Below are 24,404 nucleotides of genomic sequence, written 5' to 3'. Positions count from 1 at the left end.
TCCTCCTCCATTAGTGATTTAACCATTTTAAGAATGGACATGTCTTCCGATGTTATTAAATCACCTAATGGTAAAGGGAAAAATAAGACAAGATGCAAAAACTGACTCAAAAACAAAACTGCTAAGAATCGCGTATGCAATTCCAGTCAATCCCCAGATGCTTCGTTAGTTCGAGGTAAAAAAGGAGATTTTTTCATACTATACTAGATCAAAAACACTATGGTTGTTCAAAATTCCATAATGAGAGAAAATTTCATACTAATGCCACCTGATCGGTATTAGAATTCTTTCCTCACCATGTGTGCCAAATCTTTGAGTGAGAAAGAAGAAAAATCAAGGCACTTTGTGTAGATTATGGAAATAATATCTAGTATTTGAAGATATTTGATATATTCGTATTTTTAGGAATATTATATTTTCGGTAGTATGAAAATTATAAAAAGATCTTTCTCCTAATTTGATCATTCCTTGTCCGAACTATGGGTCTGGATCAAATGGCTTCTCTGGAAAAGATGCTAGATCAGAAAGATCACTTGAAGAATAAGCCTAGACCGTCTCTTGATATTAAGAGTAAAATCAAAAAGGGAGATTGGCTTAGCAAGAAGGAAAAAGAGAATACTCTGAAGAAAGATCAGTGTATTGAAGCATTGACACACTTTTGTGTTCAATCAAAGAAAGAATTACATGTTCTTGCAAAATCCTTCACGAAGATTTCTCATCTGCAAGAAATTCTGGTCAAGCAACAAGGTTTTCTACTTGAAGAAATTCAAAAGCTGAAGAGTAGTAATCCGCCTTCATTTAGCACTGACATGAAGGACTGAGTTGCAGAGAAATAGACATCAATTTTTGATTTATTTCAATGATTGTATTGGTCTATTATGAATAAAATTATTGGATTTATAATTTTTCTTGTGATAGTTTTCGGTTTACATAGCCCGTGCTTGAATGCTTTTATCTTATTGCTATGTATGTTTACAGGATGTTTGATTTCGGTTCTTACCTTGATATTCGATCTCATAATGTTGTGAACCCTTGTGGTTTGGGTGACTTTTTGATTTAGCAAGATTAAGTTCTAGCCCATGTTGGTAGGCTTTATCAAAGAATCGTGAGGGGTTCTGGTAGAAAAAATATGTTGAATCGGTTCTGGTTTAGCATAAAAGCATATGTGTTTCGACGGTTTTCAACTTTTGCTTGTACTTGTTGAAACCGATTTTCAACCTTTATCTAGTAAAGTTTGGTTGTTGTTATTCTTTTGTTTTTCATAAGGATGACAACATGATGATATTTCGATATCGATTCTCCCTGGACGAAGATGCAAACATATTGGAGAAGTGGATGCGAAATTTGAGGTAACAATGTTGTTAGTTAATTGTTTTCCTGTTTAAGAAAAGCCTGAGTTTATTTCATATATATTTATTGCTTTTGCTTGACAAAATTTCGGTACAATTGATGTTTATTCCATTATGTGTGTATGGATGTATGCGTGATTCAATTGGTTCTGGTTAAGAAAAACTATTGTTGTCTTGCTTTATTGTGTGGTATCAATTGTTTAGGCTTACAAAATTTCGGTGCAATTGCGGTGCTTTAATGTCTATGTTGTTTCAATTGCTTCCGGTTGAGGTGAATAATTGTGCAAGTTGATTTATTTGGTTTGTATGAATTATTTATGGCTTAACGAAAGAAAAGGTTTACGGGATGAGTTGTTTAGTCCAATTCGATTCCGGATAAGAGAAACTAAGTTAATTCTGATCTTAGTTAGACTTATCGAAGTGAGGTTTCAGTTATTCAAGTCTAATCGAATGCCTTAACAAGAAATGATAGTTAACTAACCTAGTACTTGTCTTGTTTAAAATTTAGAGGTCTAAGTTTATGGATAATTAGAACCTGATGAGAAAAATAGAGTTATCTTTATTTTGGTCTTATCGAATAAGCAATTGTTTTTATACAATCGGTTTAGCAAAGGGACTAAGATACTTAGTTGATTTTTGGTTTGCTAAACTAAAATGGAAAAATTGTTTCGGACAAGTTTCTTTGATAACATATCAAAATAAAACTACTTGTAGTTTCGGTTTTGATAATTGTTATCAGAACATGGTGTGCGGAACCCTCGTGCTTAACTCTAAATGTTGCAAGTCTATTTTGAGATTTGTAAGATTCTTTTCATGTTGTCCTTTATTTTTTCGTTTCTTTATCATTTTGTGACAAAAATGGGGAGAAATATATGGAGTAAACAAGTGATATTGGCACTGATTTTATATTGATTGGTATCCCTAAGGAAAAGAACATTGGTGCTTAAACGTTTAATCTAAACGAAAGAGTGAAAGCACAGACTAAGGGGGAGTAACATATCATATTAAGTGGTATAACAAAGACGTGCGGATTGAATATCTACCTATCTTCCTTAGGGGGAGTATTAACTTTGTTATTATAATGTCAACAACGACATTTTTGAGGATTGAATGTGTGCATATTACCGTGCTGTTGAATTCAGGAATCAAGCATATGTGTAATGAATTATTGTAATTTGTTTATCCATATGATGTAAGAGTTTTGTCACTAAAATTGACAAAGGGGGAGATTGTTAGAGCATAGCTCGGTTGAATCCACCAAGCGTTAGTATGTCAAGTTTGGTTGTCATATTTTAGTGAATCAAAACTCATGTTAAGAGTCGCTTGATTATGTACTAGAGTCAACTTCGTATAGGTTAGCTTGAAAGTATTAGGATAATGATACTTTACAAGTATTGCGAAGACTTGAAGATGTGAAGAAGCAAGGAGCTACAACGACAACATCATCCTTCCACTTGAGGTTAGTGATATTTGACTTGAACTGTTTCATTCCCTAACGTATCTTTCAAGTCGTGCATATTGAAAACAAAGTTGCGAAGCATGATTGAACTCTAGATAGACATAGTATTAAGGAATACAATACGAGGTTTATTGCTTAACCATTAAAATTTATAGATAATACATCGCCATAATCATTTGAATGCTATTGTGATTATGTATGGGTATGAGGTGAGGATTTCATCCTAGGGAACAATGTTTACATGTGTTCTAAGGAAGTAAATTCATGAACTTGGTTTGTGAATCGAAAAGGAAATCGCCAGGCGTTATTGGGATTGTTATTCATTGCATATCTTGTGAACATCCAATATGTGTGATTTAGTATAACCGTTCATGACTTGTTTGTGTTCTTGGTAAAACTACTCACAAAGGCCCGACTTATGTATTCGTATGACTTTTATTAGTGAAACCGATCTTTAGTAATCACCTGAGATGGTATGATCGAGTTTGTGATTTTATGTCTGACCAAAACTGGGAAAAGGGGAACCGATCCTAGTAAGAGGTGCAATACATCACAAAGGGGAATCGATTCTTGTATGAGGTGCAGCAGGTTTATAGCATAAAGGGGAACCGATCCTATGGACATGTGCAACACGTTTTTAGGAAAAGGGGAACCGATCCTATGGACATGTGCAACACATATAAGTTAAATACCATATATATGTGGGGAACCGATACTAGTACCTAGTCAACCGAATTTTGGAAAGCTAGTGTGACTATGCACAGTACTCACATGGAAGGTAGAACCGAAACTTGTTTTGGTAGAACCGTTACACCCATGATTTGTGATTGAATGTTATTTGATCAATCACATAGTTCTTGAAAGTCAGATAAACCAATTTTAAACTTGTTTGGAAGTGTGGCAAATCAGTTTCAAGGTTGTAAGTATGAAAAAGGACTTACAAAGTAAGGATGTCGACATACTTTGAACACGTGTTGTGAATGTTTATATTTAATTGTTCAAAGTTATTCCTTAATATCTAAGGGAAGAGAATACCAGGATCGAAACATAAATAAATTAAGAATCTTTTAATTAAGGTTATTAATTTCATTTTTAGGAAAATAAGAATTAGTAATGCGCATTTACTAATTAGAGATTTTTTGAGAGATTTCGATCATTATTTTTGGACAGAGCATTTCCAGGAATTATGGAAACCGAATTTGTGCTTTAATGAATATCTTGAGAATATTTTCGGTTTTGGAAATTCCTTGGTGTCCAAACTTCCTAGTCTATAAATACTTGAAGTTTTCATTTCTAGCAAACTAATCCATCATAACAGCAAACTACCTCTTGTTGTGCTGCTACTGGTGAAGCCTCCTATTCGGAGAGAAGAGTAACCTAATTAGGCGAAATCTCTTACGGCCGCTCGGTTTAAAGTCTTCTTTGGGATTGAGAAGCTCTATTAGTACCGTTGGTGGGAAACTAAATAATTGCGGTTTATCTTTTGTTTTCGATTGATTTGATTAACTCACGGTGGTTGAACTTTGATTGCACCTAGTTTGTTCATGCTTGATGATCTTCTCTTCTGATATAAGATTCACTCAAACTAGTTCAGAGTTTCGACAGGGATCTTTAGACTGTTGTTAGTTCTAAATAAGATCTTGTGATAATCCATTGTTAACAGACTCCGTTCTGTGCGTGAATGATCACAAGAGATTCAAGTGATTGTGTGAGGTGTTTATTGAAGATCTAAGAAGATTTGAAGACAAAGAAGGGTTTAGAGATTTCTAATTTGGGGTTCATAATCTTTGGTGTGCACAATACTTGTTTCGGTAAAAAGAGGATCCAATTAATAATCGATTTTATCCTTGTTATAGAATTGGATTGATTAATTGAGTAGATCGGTATCAACACAATTCTTTGGATTAAGATTGTTGATTGCAAAATCTTAACGATTACTTCGGTAATTGAACATAAGATAGATCTAAGGACCTGACGAAGGAGTTTATGTTAAGATAAACAGAAGAGCCTTTGTCCGACTCGTATCAGTTGGTTTAAGAGAGTTGATACCAAACAGATTTATTGTTCCTTTATTGTTTGGAATACGAACCAAAGGAATTGTTCCAAGTACGTGACTTATTTATAAGTTGGAGGCGTGGGAATACAGACGGAACTAGGTGAACTAGTTTAGTTGCTTGGTCTCAACTATACGAAGTTAGGTGTAATTTTGTGTATCGGCTTAATCCTGAGAGTGTTCAATTTTATACAAGGTCCCGGCGTTTTTCTGCATTTGCGGTTTCCTCGTTAACAAGATCTTGCTGTGTCATTTACTTTTATTTTCCACATTATAATTGTTTTATTATAATTAAAGTAAATTACACAAATGTTAATTCCTATTTACTTTATAAGTGAATGCTATTGTGTTTGGTTAAGTCTGAACCTTTTTATCAAGTAAATATACTTCGTTGTTGTATTGTCTCGATCTCGTATCCATAGAAGATCACATGAAGTGTGAACCGATTAGTTTCATTGTCTCGACTCATTCCATAGACAATCACTTTCGGAGAAAGGACTTATAGGTAGGAAAAGTTTTAGATTTAGGTATATTTGGGTACCCTCGTCTTTTCAGCCGCATTGATTCTGGATAACCTTGTAAGGATAGTTTCATCTTATTTTATTATCTTTAAAAAGGGAGGATATTCTTCCTTGATGATTATTTTTCACCTTTTGAGTCTTCGGAAGTTGTTCCTCATTATTCTCCGACTGATCAATCTTTGTTTTCCAACTTTAATTTTGATCTTGGTTGTTTTTGTGATCTTTGATGGTTGTCATGAGTATTTATTCCCCCTTCTTCTTCCTCTTCTTTGAGTTTTCTTGTTATATAACTTTGGTGAAGGTCCTATTGAATTGTAATCTTGATAGTATTCTCCCCAATTTCCTTTTTTTTTCTTTTTTTTTGAAGAAATGCATTTGTTGATGAATTTCTTTGTGATATAAATGTATACTAGGATATGACCCGTGCCGTAACGGCACAGGCTATGGTTTGTTCCTGGTAGTGTAATGTGGATAAAAGACATCAGCGTAGTCACGACCTTGCATCACAATAAGTATGAAATTTGTGCCATTTATATTGCTTTGTCGCTAGTTCCATCTTGTGTGCATGGAGTTAAAAATCCTCCAAATGAAGAAAAAAATGAGAAACATTATAGATGAGAGGTTTGAAAATAATTCAAAATAGAGGAATCAGGAAAAAATCGCATCTTTTCAATTTTACGACGTGCAAACTGCAATAAAATGGTTACAATAAACACTTTGATCCCATTAAGGCAATTAAGGATCGTACATGTATTCCAACGACAATGAAAAATAAAGATTCGACGACTAACAAAAATCAATTTAGAACAGTGTTACATGTTACAAAGACCATTATCCAAGGATTGTAGGAGTAAAAGCGTATGAAATTAAGAGGTTCTCAAGTTAAATATCACATATTTCTTGTGACCAAGCATAAATACCACACCAAGCAAAATGCCATCTTGAGTTTAAACTGATACACCATCAAGGAGATTTAAATCGAGATCATTTTACAAACGTTCTTATTCTGCAGAAGTGAGCAATCTCAAGTCGTAACAATGTTACCTCCATATGTATGAAGGCATTACACCATCTGAGTTAGGTTACAAACATGGAAAACCTGGAAACAAAACAAAATGCTTAAGAGACATGCACAAAATACCAAACCATGCGAGTACTATGGTAAAATAAGTAGTCGTAGTTATATAATAATAAGCAGATTTGGAGACGGAACTAAATAGATATTTGATAATAAATAATTTCACCACATCAAAAAAAAAAGAATGATCAGAATAAATTGGAATTAGAAAATAAGGCCTACACACAATCTCATATCAAACATAAAGGGAGGAGGAAGCTGAGAGGTTTGGACATCCCTAAATCTTTGTGAAGATATCAAAATATCTAACTGTCTGATGAACCTATCCAAGGTCAAGCAGTCACTAAGTTCACAATGTTGTGTAGTTAACATACGTGGGGTGGTTATGCAATACAAAGATCATACGTCAACAGTTAGGTAATTTCTTGTGCATGATTTGAAGAGAATAACTAAAGCAACATACATCAACAACATCTATCAAGTCATGTTTCCTATGGAGATTCCCTATCCATTTTCTATTATCTGCAGTTAAGCGTAAAAAAAATCCATGTGGGAGAACGAAGTCTAACATTAAAAATAATACCAATGCTATCAATAAAAGACAATATAAATGGATATTTGAAAACAGAGCACATCTAAAAATAATAATTCTGATTTCCGAATGAAACAAAAACTGTAAACTAAAGAAACAATTCTTTTCTGTGAAAGACATGATATTGTGCAAACATATGTTGCTTTCCTCACCATTTCTTTTGAATCTGAAATGTTTCTGCCTTCACCAGTTTTAAATTTCTGATGATGAACATGATACTGCGGAAAAAGATGTTTCTACCCTCACCAATTGTAGACTTTCGGCCACTATTTCAAATTTAATCTATCAATCAATCCCTAATTTTGCAGAAAATAAAAAGAAGATGTAAATTCAACCACTTTAAGAATAGTTGGAGACGATGACAACTGAAAAGAACTGTAAAGCATTGCTTTAATTTACAACACTGTGTGGTTTTATACTATTATCTCCATAATTCAATTTTACACGATAAAATTCAAATAGTTAGAACTAAAAATAAATATATTGGTCTTATATATAGAAAAAAAGAAAAGGCTACTTATATTTGTGATTGTGGGTTAGGAAAGGTTTTCAAGTCCTCTGTGGAAATGTACAGTGAGCTTTTATTGTTAAAATACTAAAATAAGGGTCTTTCGTGATGGTCCTGAGGATTCTTAACTTGCATAATCTCAGCATATAAGAAAATACCAAAAAATTAAAATAAAATGAAAAGACAAAGTATTCATGGTGAGCTAGCCATATCCCAATCTCGATATATGTATATAAAACCAATATCCCAATCCCTATATTTGTATACAAAACGTGTATTTCAAGTTGAAAGATCATAAGTTAGAACCTACTAAGATTCGCGAGGTGTTCATGAACCTACCGTGACCTAGAAAAACCAAAAGATTTAAGATAGTCAAATGTAGCTGAAAGATATGCTCATTTCTACTACTAATACAACATTTCCAAAAATCCACAAATCCCCAAAGTATGCTGCACAAAGATATTCAAAAATATTTAGGAACACATGAACATGTTCTTAAGTTCCTAGTACAAACTTGTCCATGTCCAACCTCATGAGCACTAATCAAAAGAACTATTTTGAAAGCAAAAAAGATCAATAAGGGTATTCAGTAATTATGGGCCAAGGGCCTTCCTAGTTGGTTAACTTAGTTGTTTCCGTAACAGAATACACATATATTTTTGATGTATTTCAAATAAATTCGACTACCCACCCATCATTCAATAAATAAAATACCGTCACATATGAAGAAATCGGTTCAAAGACAGAAAATGGCTTTGTGCCTCTTGAATAACGCGCCATAGATATTTTTGCTAATAAAATGACATCTATAAAGAAACCAGAATTAACAATATAAAAATCACACAATAGTAACCTGAAACGAATTTAAGTTTGATACATGTTTCCTCATCCACTTTTTTGACGCTGAAGCCATCTTGAGCTCCGCATAAGCGTGTCGACCAACCGATTCTGGCAAGAGTCCAATAGCAAACTTTATTTTTGCTGGCCATGTAAGCATTTCACGAAAGACCCAAAACTATTCCCTCCATTAATAGCAGACACAATGAAACATGTCAGTGACCTAGATAACCTAATATTAGTTTCAGTCTTTCATAGATTAGTTTATGCTCTGGTTGGGACATTCTTGTTGAACACGTAAAAAATATTATTTTAATCTAAAATGTTTCCGCTATCGTGGGGTATCAAAGCCCCTGCAGCTGGATTGTAACCTAGTATTAGGGTATTAAAGTGTTAAACGGAAGAAAATACACCAAATCTATTGATAAATCACATATAATATTCGATATCAGGCGAACAACCAACAAAAGGACACAACAATTTACCTGCATTTCAGGGTGTAAAGAACAGTGAAATGGGAGGACTGCAATATCTATACAGGATCCTTCTTAGAAATTTCTTCTGGTATTCAGGTGTGTATATCAATTAAGAGCAACGACTGAAAGGTTGGTGCAAAGGATGAGCATCAATACATGACTAAATGTGGTGGTGTAAATTAACAACTTCCTGTGCCATATACATGATTAAGCCGATTTGAATGAGAACCCATATTCGAAAACACCTACAACCAACTAAAAATGTAAACTTTAAGAGAACCCATTTCTCAATAACTAAAAAAAAAATACTTTGGAGAACAAAGACAATGCTCTGGAACATACCTTCATAAGCCAAAAAGAATAAACCACCAGGAATTGGTGTAACCTAGATAGCATGATACAAATTATTTTTGAAGCATTATCACAGACAAAATATAGTAATGATAACTTCAATTACAACTTACACAGATAGAAGTTCCTTCCATTGAGTTTGCACCACCCAAAACTATTCCCTCCATTGATAGTTTTGGGGAACAAATAAAACCCACAAAAATTAAGGAATTACTCATACACAGATTGGAATATAAGAATTGTAAAGAAGAATTGAGAAAAGAAAATCAAACCTGAAAGCTGGGAGATTTGGGTTGCAGAAGTGAATCAAAATAAAAACCTAGAAAGAAGAATAAACCAAAAAGAAAAACCATATTGAAAGAAGAATAAACCTAAAAGCCGAGAGATTTGGGTTGAAGAAGTGAATAAATCTGAAAACCTAGAAAGAAGAAATCATTTTGAAATATCATATGTAATTCAGTTACGGAAACATTCAATCAATCATTGCATTAATTTGAGTTAAGGCGAGAGCAAAAGAAAATGAATGTTTCAAACATGTGTTATGCTTTTTCTTTGAATAGATTAACAGAAAACCGTTATATTATCGATTTTACCTATTTCCCATCCCCATTTTTCCTATTTTCCATCCTCTTCACAATTTGTAAAATCAATTTACTTTTGAATGATAATTTTTCCTATATACCACCTATAAAAATCAATTGACTATTACCATGACTATTATCATTTGTATTTGTCTTCTTCATTGACCTTTTTTCACTAAACAAAACCCAAAACTATCAAATTAAAAACCCTATAATTGATGTATACCATTAATTATCATAATACACCTATTGAAACCCGTTTTGTAAACTATCAAGATAAAAACCCTATACGTAGGGAACATTTTTTTTTCTTTTTTTTTTTTTTTTTTGGGAACCCATCGTCCAGTTATACTTTTACATCCCAGTTAATCAGGGGAAACTTGCAGGTTGTTCATCTCATTAATTTCATGAAGCGGCTCCATCATCAAAACTCCTTTCAATATACTGATTAGGGGTTAGACGCCTCTAAACTCATTCATTCAAATTTAGGGATAAAAAACGAAAAAGAGGAATTGTAGGATTAGAGTTCCCATTAGAGTTAAAGATGTCAAGATGATTAAAAATAAAATAAAGGAGCAGATGTATTGATGATCACGTTGTAGTGGAGTTTATTGACCTTGCCTTTAAATTATAGACAAAATAAGGATTGGATGATCCATTTCCTGATCATGCTCATAGTATGCTCGAAAAGACAAGAACTGGTCTCACAGTCATCCTTAAGTCACTGTCTGTTACCGTCTTATGCATCTCTGCTGTTGATTTCGCAGCAGCAAGGTCAACTTCTTTTTATCTTAGATCTGATACATCTCTGCTGATGGAGATGGAAACGTGAGTGCCCAAGTTTTCCATAATTGTACGGTGGTTCTATTCGTGGGTGTAAATAAAAAGTGAGAGATGGGATGTAGGATATATAAAAATTTACATGGATGGTACTTAGAAGAATTGGGATAGGATTTAAGTGGGATGGAAAATAGGAAAAATGGGGATGGGAAATAGGTAAAACCATATTATTTGGTGGCTAAAATCTCCCCCAAAGTCTCAAAACCTATGAATTAGGATCAATCAGGACCGTCCTTTATGTGCCTGAAGTGTATCTCCCCAAAATTCCAATCAAGGCCGGCCTTTATGTGTCCAAAGATAACCGTCGATTGGTAAAAATACCATTGTCCCTTCACCAAGATGTTTCTGCCCTCACCAATTGTAGATATTTGTCCACTGTTTCAAATTTAATCTATCAATCAATCCCTAATTTTGCAGAAAATAGAAAGAAGACGTAAATTCAACCATTTTAAGAATAGTTAGAAACGATGACAACTGAAAAGAACTGTAAAGCACTGCTGTAATTTACATCACTGTGCGGTTTTATACTATTATCTCCATAAGTCAATTTTACACGATAAATTCAAATAGTTAGAACTAAAAATAAATCCATTGGTCCAGTATATAGAGAAAAAGAAAGGGCTACTTATATTTGTGATTGTGGGTTAAGAAAGGTTTTCAAGTCCTCTGTGGAAATGTATGGTGAGATTTTATCGTTGAACATACTAAAATAAGGGTCTTTCATGATGGTCCTGAGGACTCTTAACTTGCATAATCTCAGCATATAAGAAAATATCAACAAAAAAAAACAACTGAAAAGACAAAGTATTCATGGTGAGCTAGCCATATCCCAATCTCGATATATGTATATAAAACCAATATCCCAATCCCGATATACGTATGCAAAACGTGTATTTCAAGTTGAAACATCATAAGTTAGTACCTACTAAGATTCACGAGGTGTCCCTGTAACCTACCGTGACCTAGAAAAGGGACAACTGGAATTTAGTACTCAGGTTTTGGCCAACACAAGGCTTTGGTCTAACGTTTATCCAACGTTAGTGTTTGGTACCTGGACTCAACGTTGATCTGGGTTGACCCGTTAATTCTTAACCAAGGTAGTCAATTTCGGCCATCTCGGCCGAAATTCCGCCGAAATTTCCCTTTTCGGCTCGTAACATAGTGGAATACGAAATTCCGGTGATACGAAAAGTTACCGGAAAACTCGGTTATATCGGCCGAAATTCCACCGATTTTACCCCCGAGATAGGGTATTTTAGTAATTTAACCTAACTAATCCTAATATTTATTACACCGATTCACTCTTCTTCACTTAGTTTCTTCTTCACTTCGTTTCTTCTTCACTTCGTTTCTTCTTCAGTCTCTAACTCTCTCTCACATAATCGAAGCAAGGTATGTTAATCGAAACAAGATTAGGGTTTGTGGTGTTAATCGAAGCTAGATTTATATATTTTGACTTTTGAGAACTTTTGTATCATGTTGTGAGTTCTTTTGATGTTAATCTGAGATTAGGGTTTTGAATTTCAATTGAAGCTTTCTTTGTTCAATTACTGAATTTGTTTTTCATGGGTTCTTTTTGATTTGTCATGGGTTCTTGTTGATTTGCTGGTGAGGTCATTAAATATTGAGTTCACTTCATAGTTGTGACAGTGTTTGATGCATGTCAGGGTTCTTGTTGATTTGCTTTAGTAATGAAGAATTGGGTGTTCGGTTTCCTCAGGTAGCAGTATTAACTGCTAGTTAAGCTCAAGAAGTATTTAATTTTGCTTTGGGTGGCTCAAGTAATAGTCTTCTTTCAGCTGGATGCAAATCTGAGGTAGGCATCCATTCTATGCTTCTCTCAGGTAGGAATGTGGTTGAGGTGATGTTTGTGTCATTATCTGATATCAATTTATAGACTATACATCGATGTTCATAAGTAGAGTTTTATTAGGCAGTGGTAATAATTTTGTGCTAATAATTGGTTGTATTAGCCAGTGGTGTACCAAGTTCAGTTGGCTCCCAATTGTAAGAAAGTTCAGTTGGGTAATAGAGTTTGCTTATTGTTCTCATAATTTCAATTTGACATGAATTTCAGGTTGTGATTATGGATTCTTCTAATGCATCCAATTCTAACAAATCAAACACTACATGTGGGTCAATACTCCCTCAATCTTCTAGTCTGACTCAAACAAGAGATCTAGCATGGAAATGGGCTACATGCAAAGATCCTGCATTTCCGAAGAAACTAAGTTGTACGCTTTGTAACAAAGAAATGCGTGGTGGTGGAATTACTAGGCTTAAGCAGCATATCACACAAGTCAAAGGGAATGTTTCATCATGTATGAAAGCAACAGTTGAAACTATAAATGAAATTAGACAAAATGACAGTATAAAGAAGTTAAAGAAAGCTCACAGGGATAACGTTGATGCTATGTATCGTCGCACACAATCTGATGAGAAGTCTGATGCTGATACTGATGATGAGGACCATGAGGTACAAGAAGTTGAAAAAGATTTTAATGTGGGCAGTAGTAGTCAAGTAGTTGTTCACAGTCAAAGTAAAAGAAAATTCAAGAGCCAAAGTAGTTCTAGGGGTCCAATGGATTTACTCATGCAGACAGACCACCAGAAAACTCAGCAAGCCACTCTTGACAGAAACAGTTCAGCGAAAGAGAAGTTAAAGAAAGATGCATGGAAAAGCATTTCAGCTTGGATGACTGAGAACTCTATATCTTTTAATACTGTTCGATGTCCAAGTTTCCAACAAATGATCTATGCAATTGGTGAATATGGTAAAGCTATGCCGCGCCATCTTACCATCAGATTCGCACAAATCTTTTCAAGGACCAGTTAGCAAACAAAGAAGTTTGTTGATACATTTAGGATACATTGGAAGAGGTATGGATGTTCTATTATGTCCGATGGTTGGACAGATGGGAAAAAGCGACATCTTATTAACTTTTTGGTGAATTGTCCGAAAGGGTCAGTTTTCTTGAAGTCTGTAGATGCGTCAAACAGAACCAATGATGCTGATTTCATACGTGAGCTTGTAAAGGAGGTAATTGAAGATGTCGGGAAAGAAAATGTGGTTCAATTCATTACTGACAATGGTTCAAATTTTAAAAAGGCTGGGAAAGATTTAATGCTTGAATACCCGAATCTATTTTGGACTCCTTGTGGTGCTCATTGTGTCCAGTTGATGCTAGAAGAACTTGGTGACAAGCTTATGCGAATCAAGACAGCCGTCATTCTAGGTAAAAGACTTGTTACTTACATTTATGCTCATTTTCAAGTATTGTGCTTGATGAGGGAGTTGACACGTGCAGACTTACATAGGTCTACAAAGACTAGATTTGCAACTCAGTATTACACACTAAAAAGTCTTCAAAAGTATAAAACTCCTTTACAAATGGTGTTTGTGAATGATAGGTGGGCAAAAACTAGATTTTCAAAAGAAACTCTTGGAATTAATGCACTTAAAATTGTTACAAGTAGCACATTTTGGGAAGATGTTGATTATGCTTGTAGTGTGCTGAAGCCTTTAGTTAAGGTTGTAAGGTTGGTGGACATCGAGCGCAAACCTACAATGCCTTCTTTTTATGATGCAATGAGGATAGCAAGGAATCAACTAGAGGAGAAATTCAGTGAAGATGATGATACGTGGGGTGTAATTAAGGCTTGCTTTGAGAAAAGATGGAAGAATAACTTTAATCATGCTCTACATTGTGCGGCATACTATTTGAATCCTTCCATATTCTACACTATTGAAGCTTATGAAATGGATAGTGATCCAAAGTACATAGAAATCAAAAGAGGACTTCATACAGCAATGCAAAGGCTTATACCCAATGAAGATGAACTTGATGCTGCTACGGGTGAATTGAGAAAGTATGCTGATGCTGTTGGGATCTTGGGAACTCCGCCTTGCAAAAGAAGAAGAAATAAGGATCAACCTCGTAAGCTTGTTTGTTCTTTAAGTTTAAAGTTTGACTACATTTGTGTTAGATAGATTTTATAACTACTTTGATTATATTTATAACAGATGAATGGTGGATTACATTTGGAGGAATCGATGCGCCAAACCTACAAAAATTTGCAATCAGAGTATTGAGTCTTACTTGTTCTGCTTCCCCATGTGAGCGAAACTGGAGCACATTTCAAAATGTAAGTATTCTAATCTTTTACACTGATTAGTAATATTCTGAATATGCATGAACCATGCAATTCCAGTACCTATATTTTGAATTAATTGATTGTGGAGTGTTGTATTACTGTTAAGACTTGACCATAACTCATTTCCCTTAAGTGCTCTGTATAGTAGGTCGATTGAACTAGGAACATAACATGCATGTATACCCCTATGTTCTTATGACAACAAGCAACAAAAAAATTAGCATGTGCTTACTATTAAGTATTTGAGTTGAATTACTTACTTATCTTATGTATTTCAGTTGCACTCGAAAAAACGAAATCGCATAACGCAACAGAAATTGAATGATAGTGTTTTTATCCAGTATAATAAGAAATTGCAGCGTCGTTACCTAGATATCCAACAATATAACGATAATGATAAAGCTAATGATCCTATTTTTCTGGAGGAGCGTGATGAAAATGATGAATGGTTGGAGTTACGAAATTTGAATGACTTGGAGGTTCATGGTGATTATGTAACTTTTGATGATTTGCAAGAGAAAGTTAGTGAAGAACGTGGGACTGTTGGTAGTAAAAGTGTCAGTAGTTCTCGAAGTAAGTCTACGTATCCAACTAACTCGGAGTATGATGGATATGATACTGATGACTTGATGTTGGACACTCAAAATGGGCTACTCGATGGTGTCGGGAATGATGGAGTTACTTTAGATGATGATATCTATGATGAATCAAATTATATTGATTATAATTGTAATATCCTTGTTGTTCCTTTACTTTGTACACATTTTGTAACGTTTACTTAGAGCGTGAGACTACTTTTCTTGGTTGTGCAATCATGATACATTCTTGATAACCTCTGGAACTGGCTGTGGATGTGAAATGCTTCCAATTTTATTTGTGAATGGAATTAATTGTTACTAATAGTCTTTCAGAACTCTGGCCTCAGCACAATTTCTCATCAATCCATATGAGAGTTAGTGTTTACGCCTGGTAATTGAACCTGGCAACAAACACTTCTTATTATAAAAGTTGGAACCGAAATTACATCGAAATTTGAAAACGGAATCTCCCCGAGACAACGTTGTACCAGTGTCTCGCTCGGGACCGAGATAAACCGGAATCCAAAATTAACTACCTTGGTCTTAACTTCTGTTAGTAAATACTTTTAATAAAATATTTTTAGTAATTTTTAACTTTTAATAAAAAAAGTTTATCTAAGCCGCTGATCTTAAACATACGTGGACGGCCAGAAATAATTCATCACTTATTCACCTATAATTTCTTTCTTCTCTTCCGTGTCCCCGAAACCACCACCACCATCTCCTTCTTCCCTGCCTCAATACCGGAACAACCACGCCATTCTTTTCTTCAAAACTATCTATTATCAGGATTGAAAGAGAACTTAGTGATTCATTCAATTCATGATCAACCATATAAACCTAACAACTAACTCCAATTGAAACCCTAAATCAAAACCCCTGAATTTGATTCAGGGAGTGTTTTCAAACCCATCAAGAACTTAATTCTGAGATAGAAACTCCAGCCAGATAATCAAATTATGAAGAAACTCCAGCCAGATAATCAAATTATTTGTAACCTAACTTCTGAGATAGAAACCCCTAAATCAGAACCATACGCATAGGCTGCTGCAACATCATTTTTCAGATTCTTGTGGAAGATAATCAAATTATGAAGGTGGTTATTTGTAACCTTTTTGTTTTGGTGGTTGTTCAAAAATGAAATTTTCACCTGGATCGATTTTATTGTCCATGAATATGGTTTTTGCATCAGAGGTATAGCTTTTGCAGTTTAGGTTTTTAAGGTTTTGAATGGGGGAATGTCAGGGGAGAAATTGGTGTGATGATTTTATGGGTTTTGATGTTTGAGAAGGAGAAATAAGCGTGGTTTGAGAGGAATCGATTTCTATTAACACTTGTATGGATTTGATGGTGTTCGTCGTTGTTGCTCAAATTCTAACAATGGAGGGGCAAAAAAAGAAGAGTGGAGAAGAATTAGGAGTTAGGGTTAGATAATGGATGTTTTAATTAGAGGTAGACCGTAGGGTGAAATATTTAAGCCATTGGATCTTATATAATGTTACGAAAATGAAAGGGTAAGATAGTAACCTCATCTAATAATGTCATATATTTTTTGGTTTATTAATTTCTAAACGGAAGTCAATATCTAACCGAGTCAATTCTAGTCAACGTTGAGTCCAGGTACCAAGCACTAACGTTTGACAGATGTTAGACCAAGGACTAGTGTTAGACAAAACCTGACTACCAACGTCCAATTATTCCCCTAGAAAAACCAAAGGATTTAAAATAGTCAAATGTAGCTGAAAGATACGCTCACTAATACAACATTTCCAAAATTCCAAACAAACAAATCCCCAAAATATGTTGCACAGAGATATTCAAAAATATTCAGGAACACATGAACAAACTCTTAAGTGCTCGGTACAAACTTGTCCATGTCCAACCTCATGAGCATTAATCAAAAGAACTATTTTGAAAGCAAAAAAAATCAATAAGGGTATTCAGTAATTATGGGCCAAGGGCCCTCCTAGTTGGTTAATCTAGCTGTTTCCGTAACAAAATACAGAGATATTGTTGATGTATTTCAAATAAGTTCGGCTACCCAGCATTTAATAAATAAAATACCATCACACCTGAAAAAATCGGTTCAAAGACAGAAAATGGCTTTGTGCCTCTTGAATAACGCGTCATCGATATTTTTGCTAATAAAATGACATCTATGAAGAAACCAGAATTAACAATCTAAAAACCACACAATAGTAACCTGAAGTGAATTTAAGTTTTATACTTGTTTCCTCATCCACTTTTTTGACGCTGAAGCCATCTTGAGCTCCACATAAGCCTGTCCACCAACCGATTCTGGCAAGAGTCCAATAGCAAACTGTATTTTTCCTGGCCATGTAAGCAATTCATCAATTCTTAATTAGCAGACACAACGAAACATGTCAGTGACCTAGATAACCTGATAAACACTAAAGTTTCAGTCTTTCAGAGATTAGTTTATGCTCTGGTTGGGATATTCTTGTTGAACACGTAAAAAAATATTATTTTAATTTAAAATATTTCCGCTATCGTAGGGTATCAAAGCCTCTGCAGCTGGATTGTAACCTAGTATTAGGGTATTAAAGCGTTAAATGGAAGAAAATACACCAAATTTATTGATAAATCACATATAATATTCGATATCAGGCGAACGACCAACAAAATGACACAACAATTTACCTGCATTTTAGGGTGTAAAGAACAGTGAAATGGAAAGACTGTAGTATCTATACAAGATCCTTCTTAGGAATTTCTTCTGGTGGTCAGGTGTGTATATCAATTAAGAGCGACGACTGAAAGGATGGTGCAAAGGATGAGCATCAATACATGACTGAATGTGGTGGTGTAAATTAACAACTTCCCCTGTTATATACATGATTAAGCCGATTTTAATGAAAACCCAGATTCGAAAATACCTACAACCAACTAAAAATGTAAACTTTAAGAGAACCCATAAACCGATTTTAATGTAAAAAAAACACTTTGAAGAACAAAGACAATGCTCCGGAACATACCTTCATAACCCAAAAAGAATAAACCACCAGAAATTGGTGTACCCTAGATAGCATGATACAAATATTTTCGAAGCATTATCACAGACAAATTATAGTAATGATAACTTCAATTACAACTTACACAGATAGAAGTTCCTTCCATTGAGTTTGCACCAACCAAAACTATTCTCTCCATTGATAGTTTTGAATCAGCTGGAATAAATCAAAACCCACAAAAATTAAGGATTACTCATACACAGATTTAATTCTAAGAATTGTAAAGAAGAATTGAGAAAAGAGAATCAAACCTGAAAGCTAGGATATTTGGGTTGCACAAGTGAATCAAAATAAAAACCTAGAAAGAAGAATAAACCAAAAAGAAAACCCAGATTGAAAGAAGAATAAACCTAAAGCTGGGAGATTTGGGTTGCAGAAGTGAATCAAACTGAAAACCTAGAAAAAAGAAATCATTTTGAAATCTCACATGTAATTCAGTTACGGAAACATTCAATCTGTCATTGCATTAATTTGAGTTAAGGCGAGAGCAAAAGAAAATGAACGTTTCAAACATGCGTTACGTTTTTTCTTTGAATAGATTAGCAGAAAACCGTTATATTATTTGGTGGCTAAATCTCCCAAAAATCTCAAAACATATGAATTAGGATCAATGGGGACCATCCTTTATGTGCCTGAAGTATATCTCCCCAAAATTTCAATCAGGTCCGTCCTTTATGTGTCCAAACTGTAGATAACCATCGATTCGTAAAAACACCATTGCTCCTTCACCAGTTTTAAATTTATGATGATGAACATGATACTGCGCAAAAAGATGTTTCTGCCCTCACCAATTGATGACCTTCGTCCACTGTTTCAAATTTAATCTATCAATCAATCCCTAATTTTGCAGAAAATAAAAAGAAGACGTAAATTCAACCACTTTAAGAATAGTTAGAGACGATGACAACTGAAAAGAACTGTAAAGCACTGCTGAAATTTTCAACACTGTGCGGTTTTATACTATTATATCCATAAGTCAATTTTACACGATAAAATTCAAATAATTGGAACTAAAAATAAATTCAATAGTCCAATATATATAGAGAAAAAGAAAGGGCTACTTATATTTGTGATCGTGGGTTAGGAAAGGTTTTCAAGTCCTCTGTGGAAATGTATAGTGAGCTTTTATCGTTGAACATACTAAAATAAGGGTCTTTCGTGATGGTCCTGGGGACTCTTAACTTGCATAATCTCATCATATAAGAAAATATCAAAAAAAAAAAAAAAAAAACTGAAAAGACAAAGTATTCATGGTGAGCTAGCTATATCCCAATCTCAATATATGTATATAAAACCAATATCGCAATCCCTATGTATGTATACAAAACGTGTATTTCAAGTTGAAAGATCATAAGTTAGAACCTATCGCGAGGTGTCCATGTAACCTACCGTGACCTAGAAAAACCAAAGGATTTAAGGTAGTCAAATGTAGCTGAAAGATATGCTCATTTCTACTGCTAATACAACATTTCCAAAAATCCAAACAAACAAATCCCCAAAGTATGCCGCAGAGAGATATTCAAAAATATTCAAGAACACATGAACAGACTCTTAAGTGCTTAATAGAAACTTATATATGTCCAACCTCATGAGCATTAATCAAAAGAACAATTTTGAAAGAAAAAAAGATCAATAAGGGTATTTAGTTATTAGGGGCCAAGGGCCTTCCTAGTTGGTTAACTTAGTTGTTTCTGTAACAAAATACACATATATTGTTGATGTATTTCAAATAAATTCGACTACCCACCAATCATTTAATAAATAAGATACCGTCGCACCTGAAGAAATCGGTTCAAAGACAGAAAATGCTTTGTGCCTCTTGAATAACGCGTCATCGGTATTTTTGCTAATAAAATGACAGCTATAAAGAAACCAGAATTAACAATCTAAAAACCATACAAAGTAACCTGAAACGAATTTAAGTTTGATACATGTTTCCTCATCCACTTTTTTTATGCTGAAGCCATGTTGAGCTCCACATAAGCCTGTCCACCAACCGATTATGGCAAGAGTCCAATAACAAACTGTATTTTTCCTGGCCATGTAAGCATTTCATCAATTCTTAATTAGCAGATACAATGAAACATGTCAGTGACCTAGATAACCTGATAAACACTAAAGTTTCAGTCTTTCATAGATTAGTTTATGCTCTGGTTGGGACATTCTTGTTGAACACGTAAAAAAATATTATCTTAATGTAAAATATTTCTGCTATCTTGGGGTATCAAAGCCTCTGCAACTGGATTGTAACCTAGTATTAGGGTATTGAAGCATTAAACGGAAGAAAATGCACCAAATCTGTTGATAAATCACATATAATCTTCCATATCAGATGAACGACCAACAAAATTTAAGGACACAACAATTTACCTGAATTTCAGGGTGTAAAGAACAGTGAAATGGAAGGACTGTAGTATCTATACAAGATCCTTCTTAGGAATTTCTTCTGGTGGTCAGTAGTGTATTTCAATTAAGAGCGACGACTAAAAGGATGGTGCAGAGGATGAGCATCAGTACATGACTGAATGTGGTGGTGTAAATTAACAACTTCCTCTGCTATATACATGATTAAGACAATTTTAATGAAAACCCAGTTCCGAAAACACCTACAACCAACTAAAAATGTAAACTTGAAGAGAACCCATAAGCCGATTTTAATGTAAAAAAAATACTTTGGAGAACAAAGACAATGCTCCGGAACATACATTCATAAGCCAATAAACCACCAGGAATTGGTGTACTCTAGATAGCATGATACAAATTATTTTCGAAGCATTATCACAGAAAAATATAGTAATGATAAATTCAATTAGAACTTACACAGATAGAAGTTCCTTCCATTGAGTTTGCACCACCCAAAACTATTCCCTCCATTGATAGGTTTGAATCAGCTGGAACAAATCAAAACCCACAAAAATTAAGGAATTACTCATACACAGATTTAAATCTAAGAATTGTAAAGAAGAATTGAGAAAACAGAATCAAACCTGAAAGCTAGGAGATTTGGGTTACAGAAGTGAATCAAAATAAAAACCTAGAAAGAAGAATAAACCAAAAAGAAAACCCAGATTGAAAGAAGAATAAACCTAAAAGCTGGGAGATTTGGGTTGCAGAAGTGAATCAAAATGAAAACCTAGAAAGAAGAAATCATTTTGAAATATCATATGTATTTTAGTTACGGAAACATTTAATCAGTCATTGCATTAATTTAAGTTAAGGCGAGAGCAAAAGAAAATGTATGTTTCAAACATGCGTTACGTTTTTTATTTGAATAGATTAGCAGAAAACCTTTATATTTTTTGGTGGCTAAAATCTCCCCCAAATCTCAAAACCTATAAATTCGGATCAATCAGGACCGTCATTTATGTGCCTTAGAGCGTCCACAGTGGGAGAGTAAACCCAAATATTTGGTCTTTTGAACAGACGTAGTGGAACGTACTATCGATCAAATTTTGATCAACGACTAAAACCCAGAGTATATTTGGTCTGGGACCAAGACTAAACCCAAATATAGTCGAGCGTTGGTATACTTCACGCCCCACCACCAGGCGGACATATAGTGCACGTCCCACATCAGGCGGACGTATATTCCACGCCCCACATCAGGCGTTGGTATAGTTTACGCTCCACATGGGGCGTACGTAAAGTCTACGCCCCATTTTTTTTATTATTATTTTGTATGGGGCGGGTATTATACCCCCGCCCCATTCTTTGTTTTCAAAACCATTTTAGTGGGGCGGACTTTATACCTCCGCCCCACTTCTTTCATTTTTTTTTTTTAGGATCTACCCAATCAGGCGTTGGTATAGTCTACGCCCCACACCAGGCGAACGTATAATGTACGTCTGACCAAATTTAGTCTTTCCACCGTAGCGTCACACACCATACTAAACCCAAAATTTGATCTTTTTTTCCCTCTTTGGTCTTTGGTTATACTCGCACCACTGCAGTTGCTCTTAAGTGTATCTCCCCAAAATTTCAATCAGGTCCCTCCTTTATGTGTCCAAACTATAGATAATCGTCGATTGATAAAAACACCATTTCCTCTTATAATATAGATATATGAAGTTATAAGATAGTTGTAGACGGTGAATTTGGATAAGGGGCAAAAGTGTCGATGCAGTTTTTACAATGTTAAGAAAGGGGTTTTGAAAAAGCGGGGGTCTAACAACCACACCCAATACTTCGCTTAGCAATCTGTATGGACAAACTCCAATATAATTCCAAGAGAATTATCTAGACAATCAGACTTAATCAATGGAAATATATCCAAGAGTTGTATCTCAATTTCTCAATTCAATCCGCAATCAAACAAATAAAAATTTATGAGTCCGACTGAATATGAGAAATAACTTGGACAGTATCAAAAAAGAATATCCAAGTATCAATCAATTTAATCAACAACCACAGGTTGGATTTATAATTGATTGATTTTACGCACACCCTATGATATTTCGATTATATAAACAAATATAATGCGGAAAAGAAATAACACAGACACCAGAAGTTTTTTTAACTAGGAAACCGCAAATGCAGAAAAACCCCAGGACCTAGTCCAGATTAGAAAACCACACTGTATTAAGCCGCTACATACACTAGCCTACTCCAAGTTAACTTCGGACTGGAATGTAGTTGAGCCCTAACCAATCTCACACTGATCAAGGTACAGTTGCGCTCTTTATGTCTCTGAATCCCAACAGGAATCTACACACTTGATTCCCTTAGCTGATCTCACCCACAACTAAGAGTTGCTACGACCCAAAATCGAAGACTTTATAAACCAATCTGTCTCACACAGAAAAGTCCATTGTATAGATAAATCTGTCTCCCACAGATAAACCTATGATTTTTGTTCCGTCTTTTGATAATAAGGTGAACAAGAAACAATTGATATACCAAACTTATATTCCCGAAGAAAAGCCTAGAAATATCAATCACCTCATAATAATCTTAATCGTATGGTAGAGAAACAAGATATTGTGGAATCACAAACGATGAGACGAAGATGTTTGTGACTACTTTTTATCTTGCCTATCGGATATTAAATCTCGAGCAAATCTTAAATAAGATAGTACTAAATCACGATAGAAACTAGCAAGATCAGAACACGCAACTACAGAGAAAATAGTTGGGTCTGGCTTCACAACTAGTATCACACAGGAGGTGTGGGGATTAGGTTCCCAGTTGCTAGAGTTTTTCTTTATATAGTCTTCAAATCAGGGTTTGCAATCAATGCTACCTTGGTAACAAAGCATTCAATATTCACCGTTAGATGAAAACCTGATTACACTCAAGCTAATATCTTTCGACCGTTAGATCGAACTTAGCTTGTTACACACAAATGAAAAGTGACTTCATTTAGATATGAGTTGTTAGAGCATTGCTCTGTCTAACTCGCAAGTGTTGCTATCTCAAGCTTGTTTTTCAAGTTTAGTTGCCAAAACTATAAGTCTTGATTTCTAGTCTACTTATAGCTAAGTCTCGGATTAGGATCGTAAGTGTAGCTGAGCCTTAGACTCCACGACGTTCATCGATTGAAGATGAAGAACTACTCAAGGGAACTTTTGGAACTTCATTAACAAAATGTATGTTGATACTTGAACTTATCTATCACTCAAAAGTCTATCTACTATATCTCCTATTTGAGACAAAAGTCGTATTGCTATATAGACTTCAATTATACACATTTGCTATTTCGAGCAGAGTTTATCTCGCTTATCTATTTCTCGAAATATGTGTTGGTAAGCTTTCGATTTAGCCAAGTTCATCTTTACTTGTGACGAAAGTCATGTTGATTATTTCAATAACCTGAAAATCGCTCTGATGAAAATAGTTTGTGAATAACAACTATTTTAGCATCCTCTAAGAAAGTTTCAATGATTGAAATGAGAGTTTAGAATAAGTAACCATCTTTGGATATAAAAATAGTGTGTTCTCACATTTGTGTAAAAGTATAAAACTTGGAACCTAAAGTATGCGTACCCGTACGCGTAC

At 34.6% G+C, this 24,404-nt stretch overlaps 1 protein-coding gene and 1 long non-coding RNA gene across 7 annotated transcripts; one reads left to right on the top strand and one right to left on the bottom strand.

The window, feature by feature from the left end:
• Positions 1-6,130: 6,130 nt before the first annotated feature.
• Positions 6,131-9,716, bottom strand: LOC113330435. 6 transcript variants are annotated; one of them, XR_003350291.1, is made up of 7 exons: positions 9,497-9,716; positions 9,338-9,378; positions 9,216-9,258; positions 8,883-9,128; positions 8,414-8,508; positions 7,205-7,348; positions 6,131-6,481 (listed from the first exon to the last, which is right to left on the bottom strand). It is a non-coding gene; the product is annotated as an uncharacterized LOC113330435 (long non-coding RNA). The 6 variants fall into 6 exon arrangements; XR_003350294.1 differs by having other exon boundaries at positions 8,883-9,118; XR_003350295.1 differs by having other exon boundaries at positions 8,414-8,582; positions 9,338-9,716.
• Positions 9,717-12,731: 3,015 nt separating this feature from the next.
• LOC113330480 lies at positions 12,732-15,582 on the top strand. The gene is made up of 4 exons (XM_026577287.1): positions 12,732-13,476; positions 13,561-14,583; positions 14,670-14,791; positions 15,079-15,582. Exons 1-4 carry the CDS (start codon positions 12,732-12,734, stop codon positions 15,580-15,582), a joined length of 2,394 nt encoding a protein of 797 aa, XP_026433072.1.
• The last annotated feature ends 8,822 nt before the right edge of the window (positions 15,583-24,404 follow it).

This window comes from Papaver somniferum, unplaced genomic scaffold (genome assembly GCF_003573695.1).
Source record: "Papaver somniferum cultivar HN1 unplaced genomic scaffold, ASM357369v1 unplaced-scaffold_118, whole genome shotgun sequence".
Classification (NCBI taxonomy): Eukaryota; Viridiplantae; Streptophyta; class Magnoliopsida; order Ranunculales; family Papaveraceae; genus Papaver; species Papaver somniferum.
This window is presented reverse-complemented; position numbering and strand designations above follow the sequence as displayed.

Excerpts from the sequence above, each read along its gene's own strand:
- LOC113330480 (XM_026577287.1), top strand. The coding sequence starts at position 12,732 with ATGGATTCTTCTAATGCATCCAATTCTAACAAATCAAACACTACATGT. Across the intron at positions 13,477-13,560 it reads ACAAATCTTTTCAAGGACCA|ATGGGAAAAAGCGACATCTT; the intron begins GTTAGCAAACAA and ends ATGGTTGGACAG. Across the intron at positions 14,584-14,669 it reads AAGAAATAAGGATCAACCTC|ATGAATGGTGGATTACATTT; the intron begins GTAAGCTTGTTT and ends TATTTATAACAG.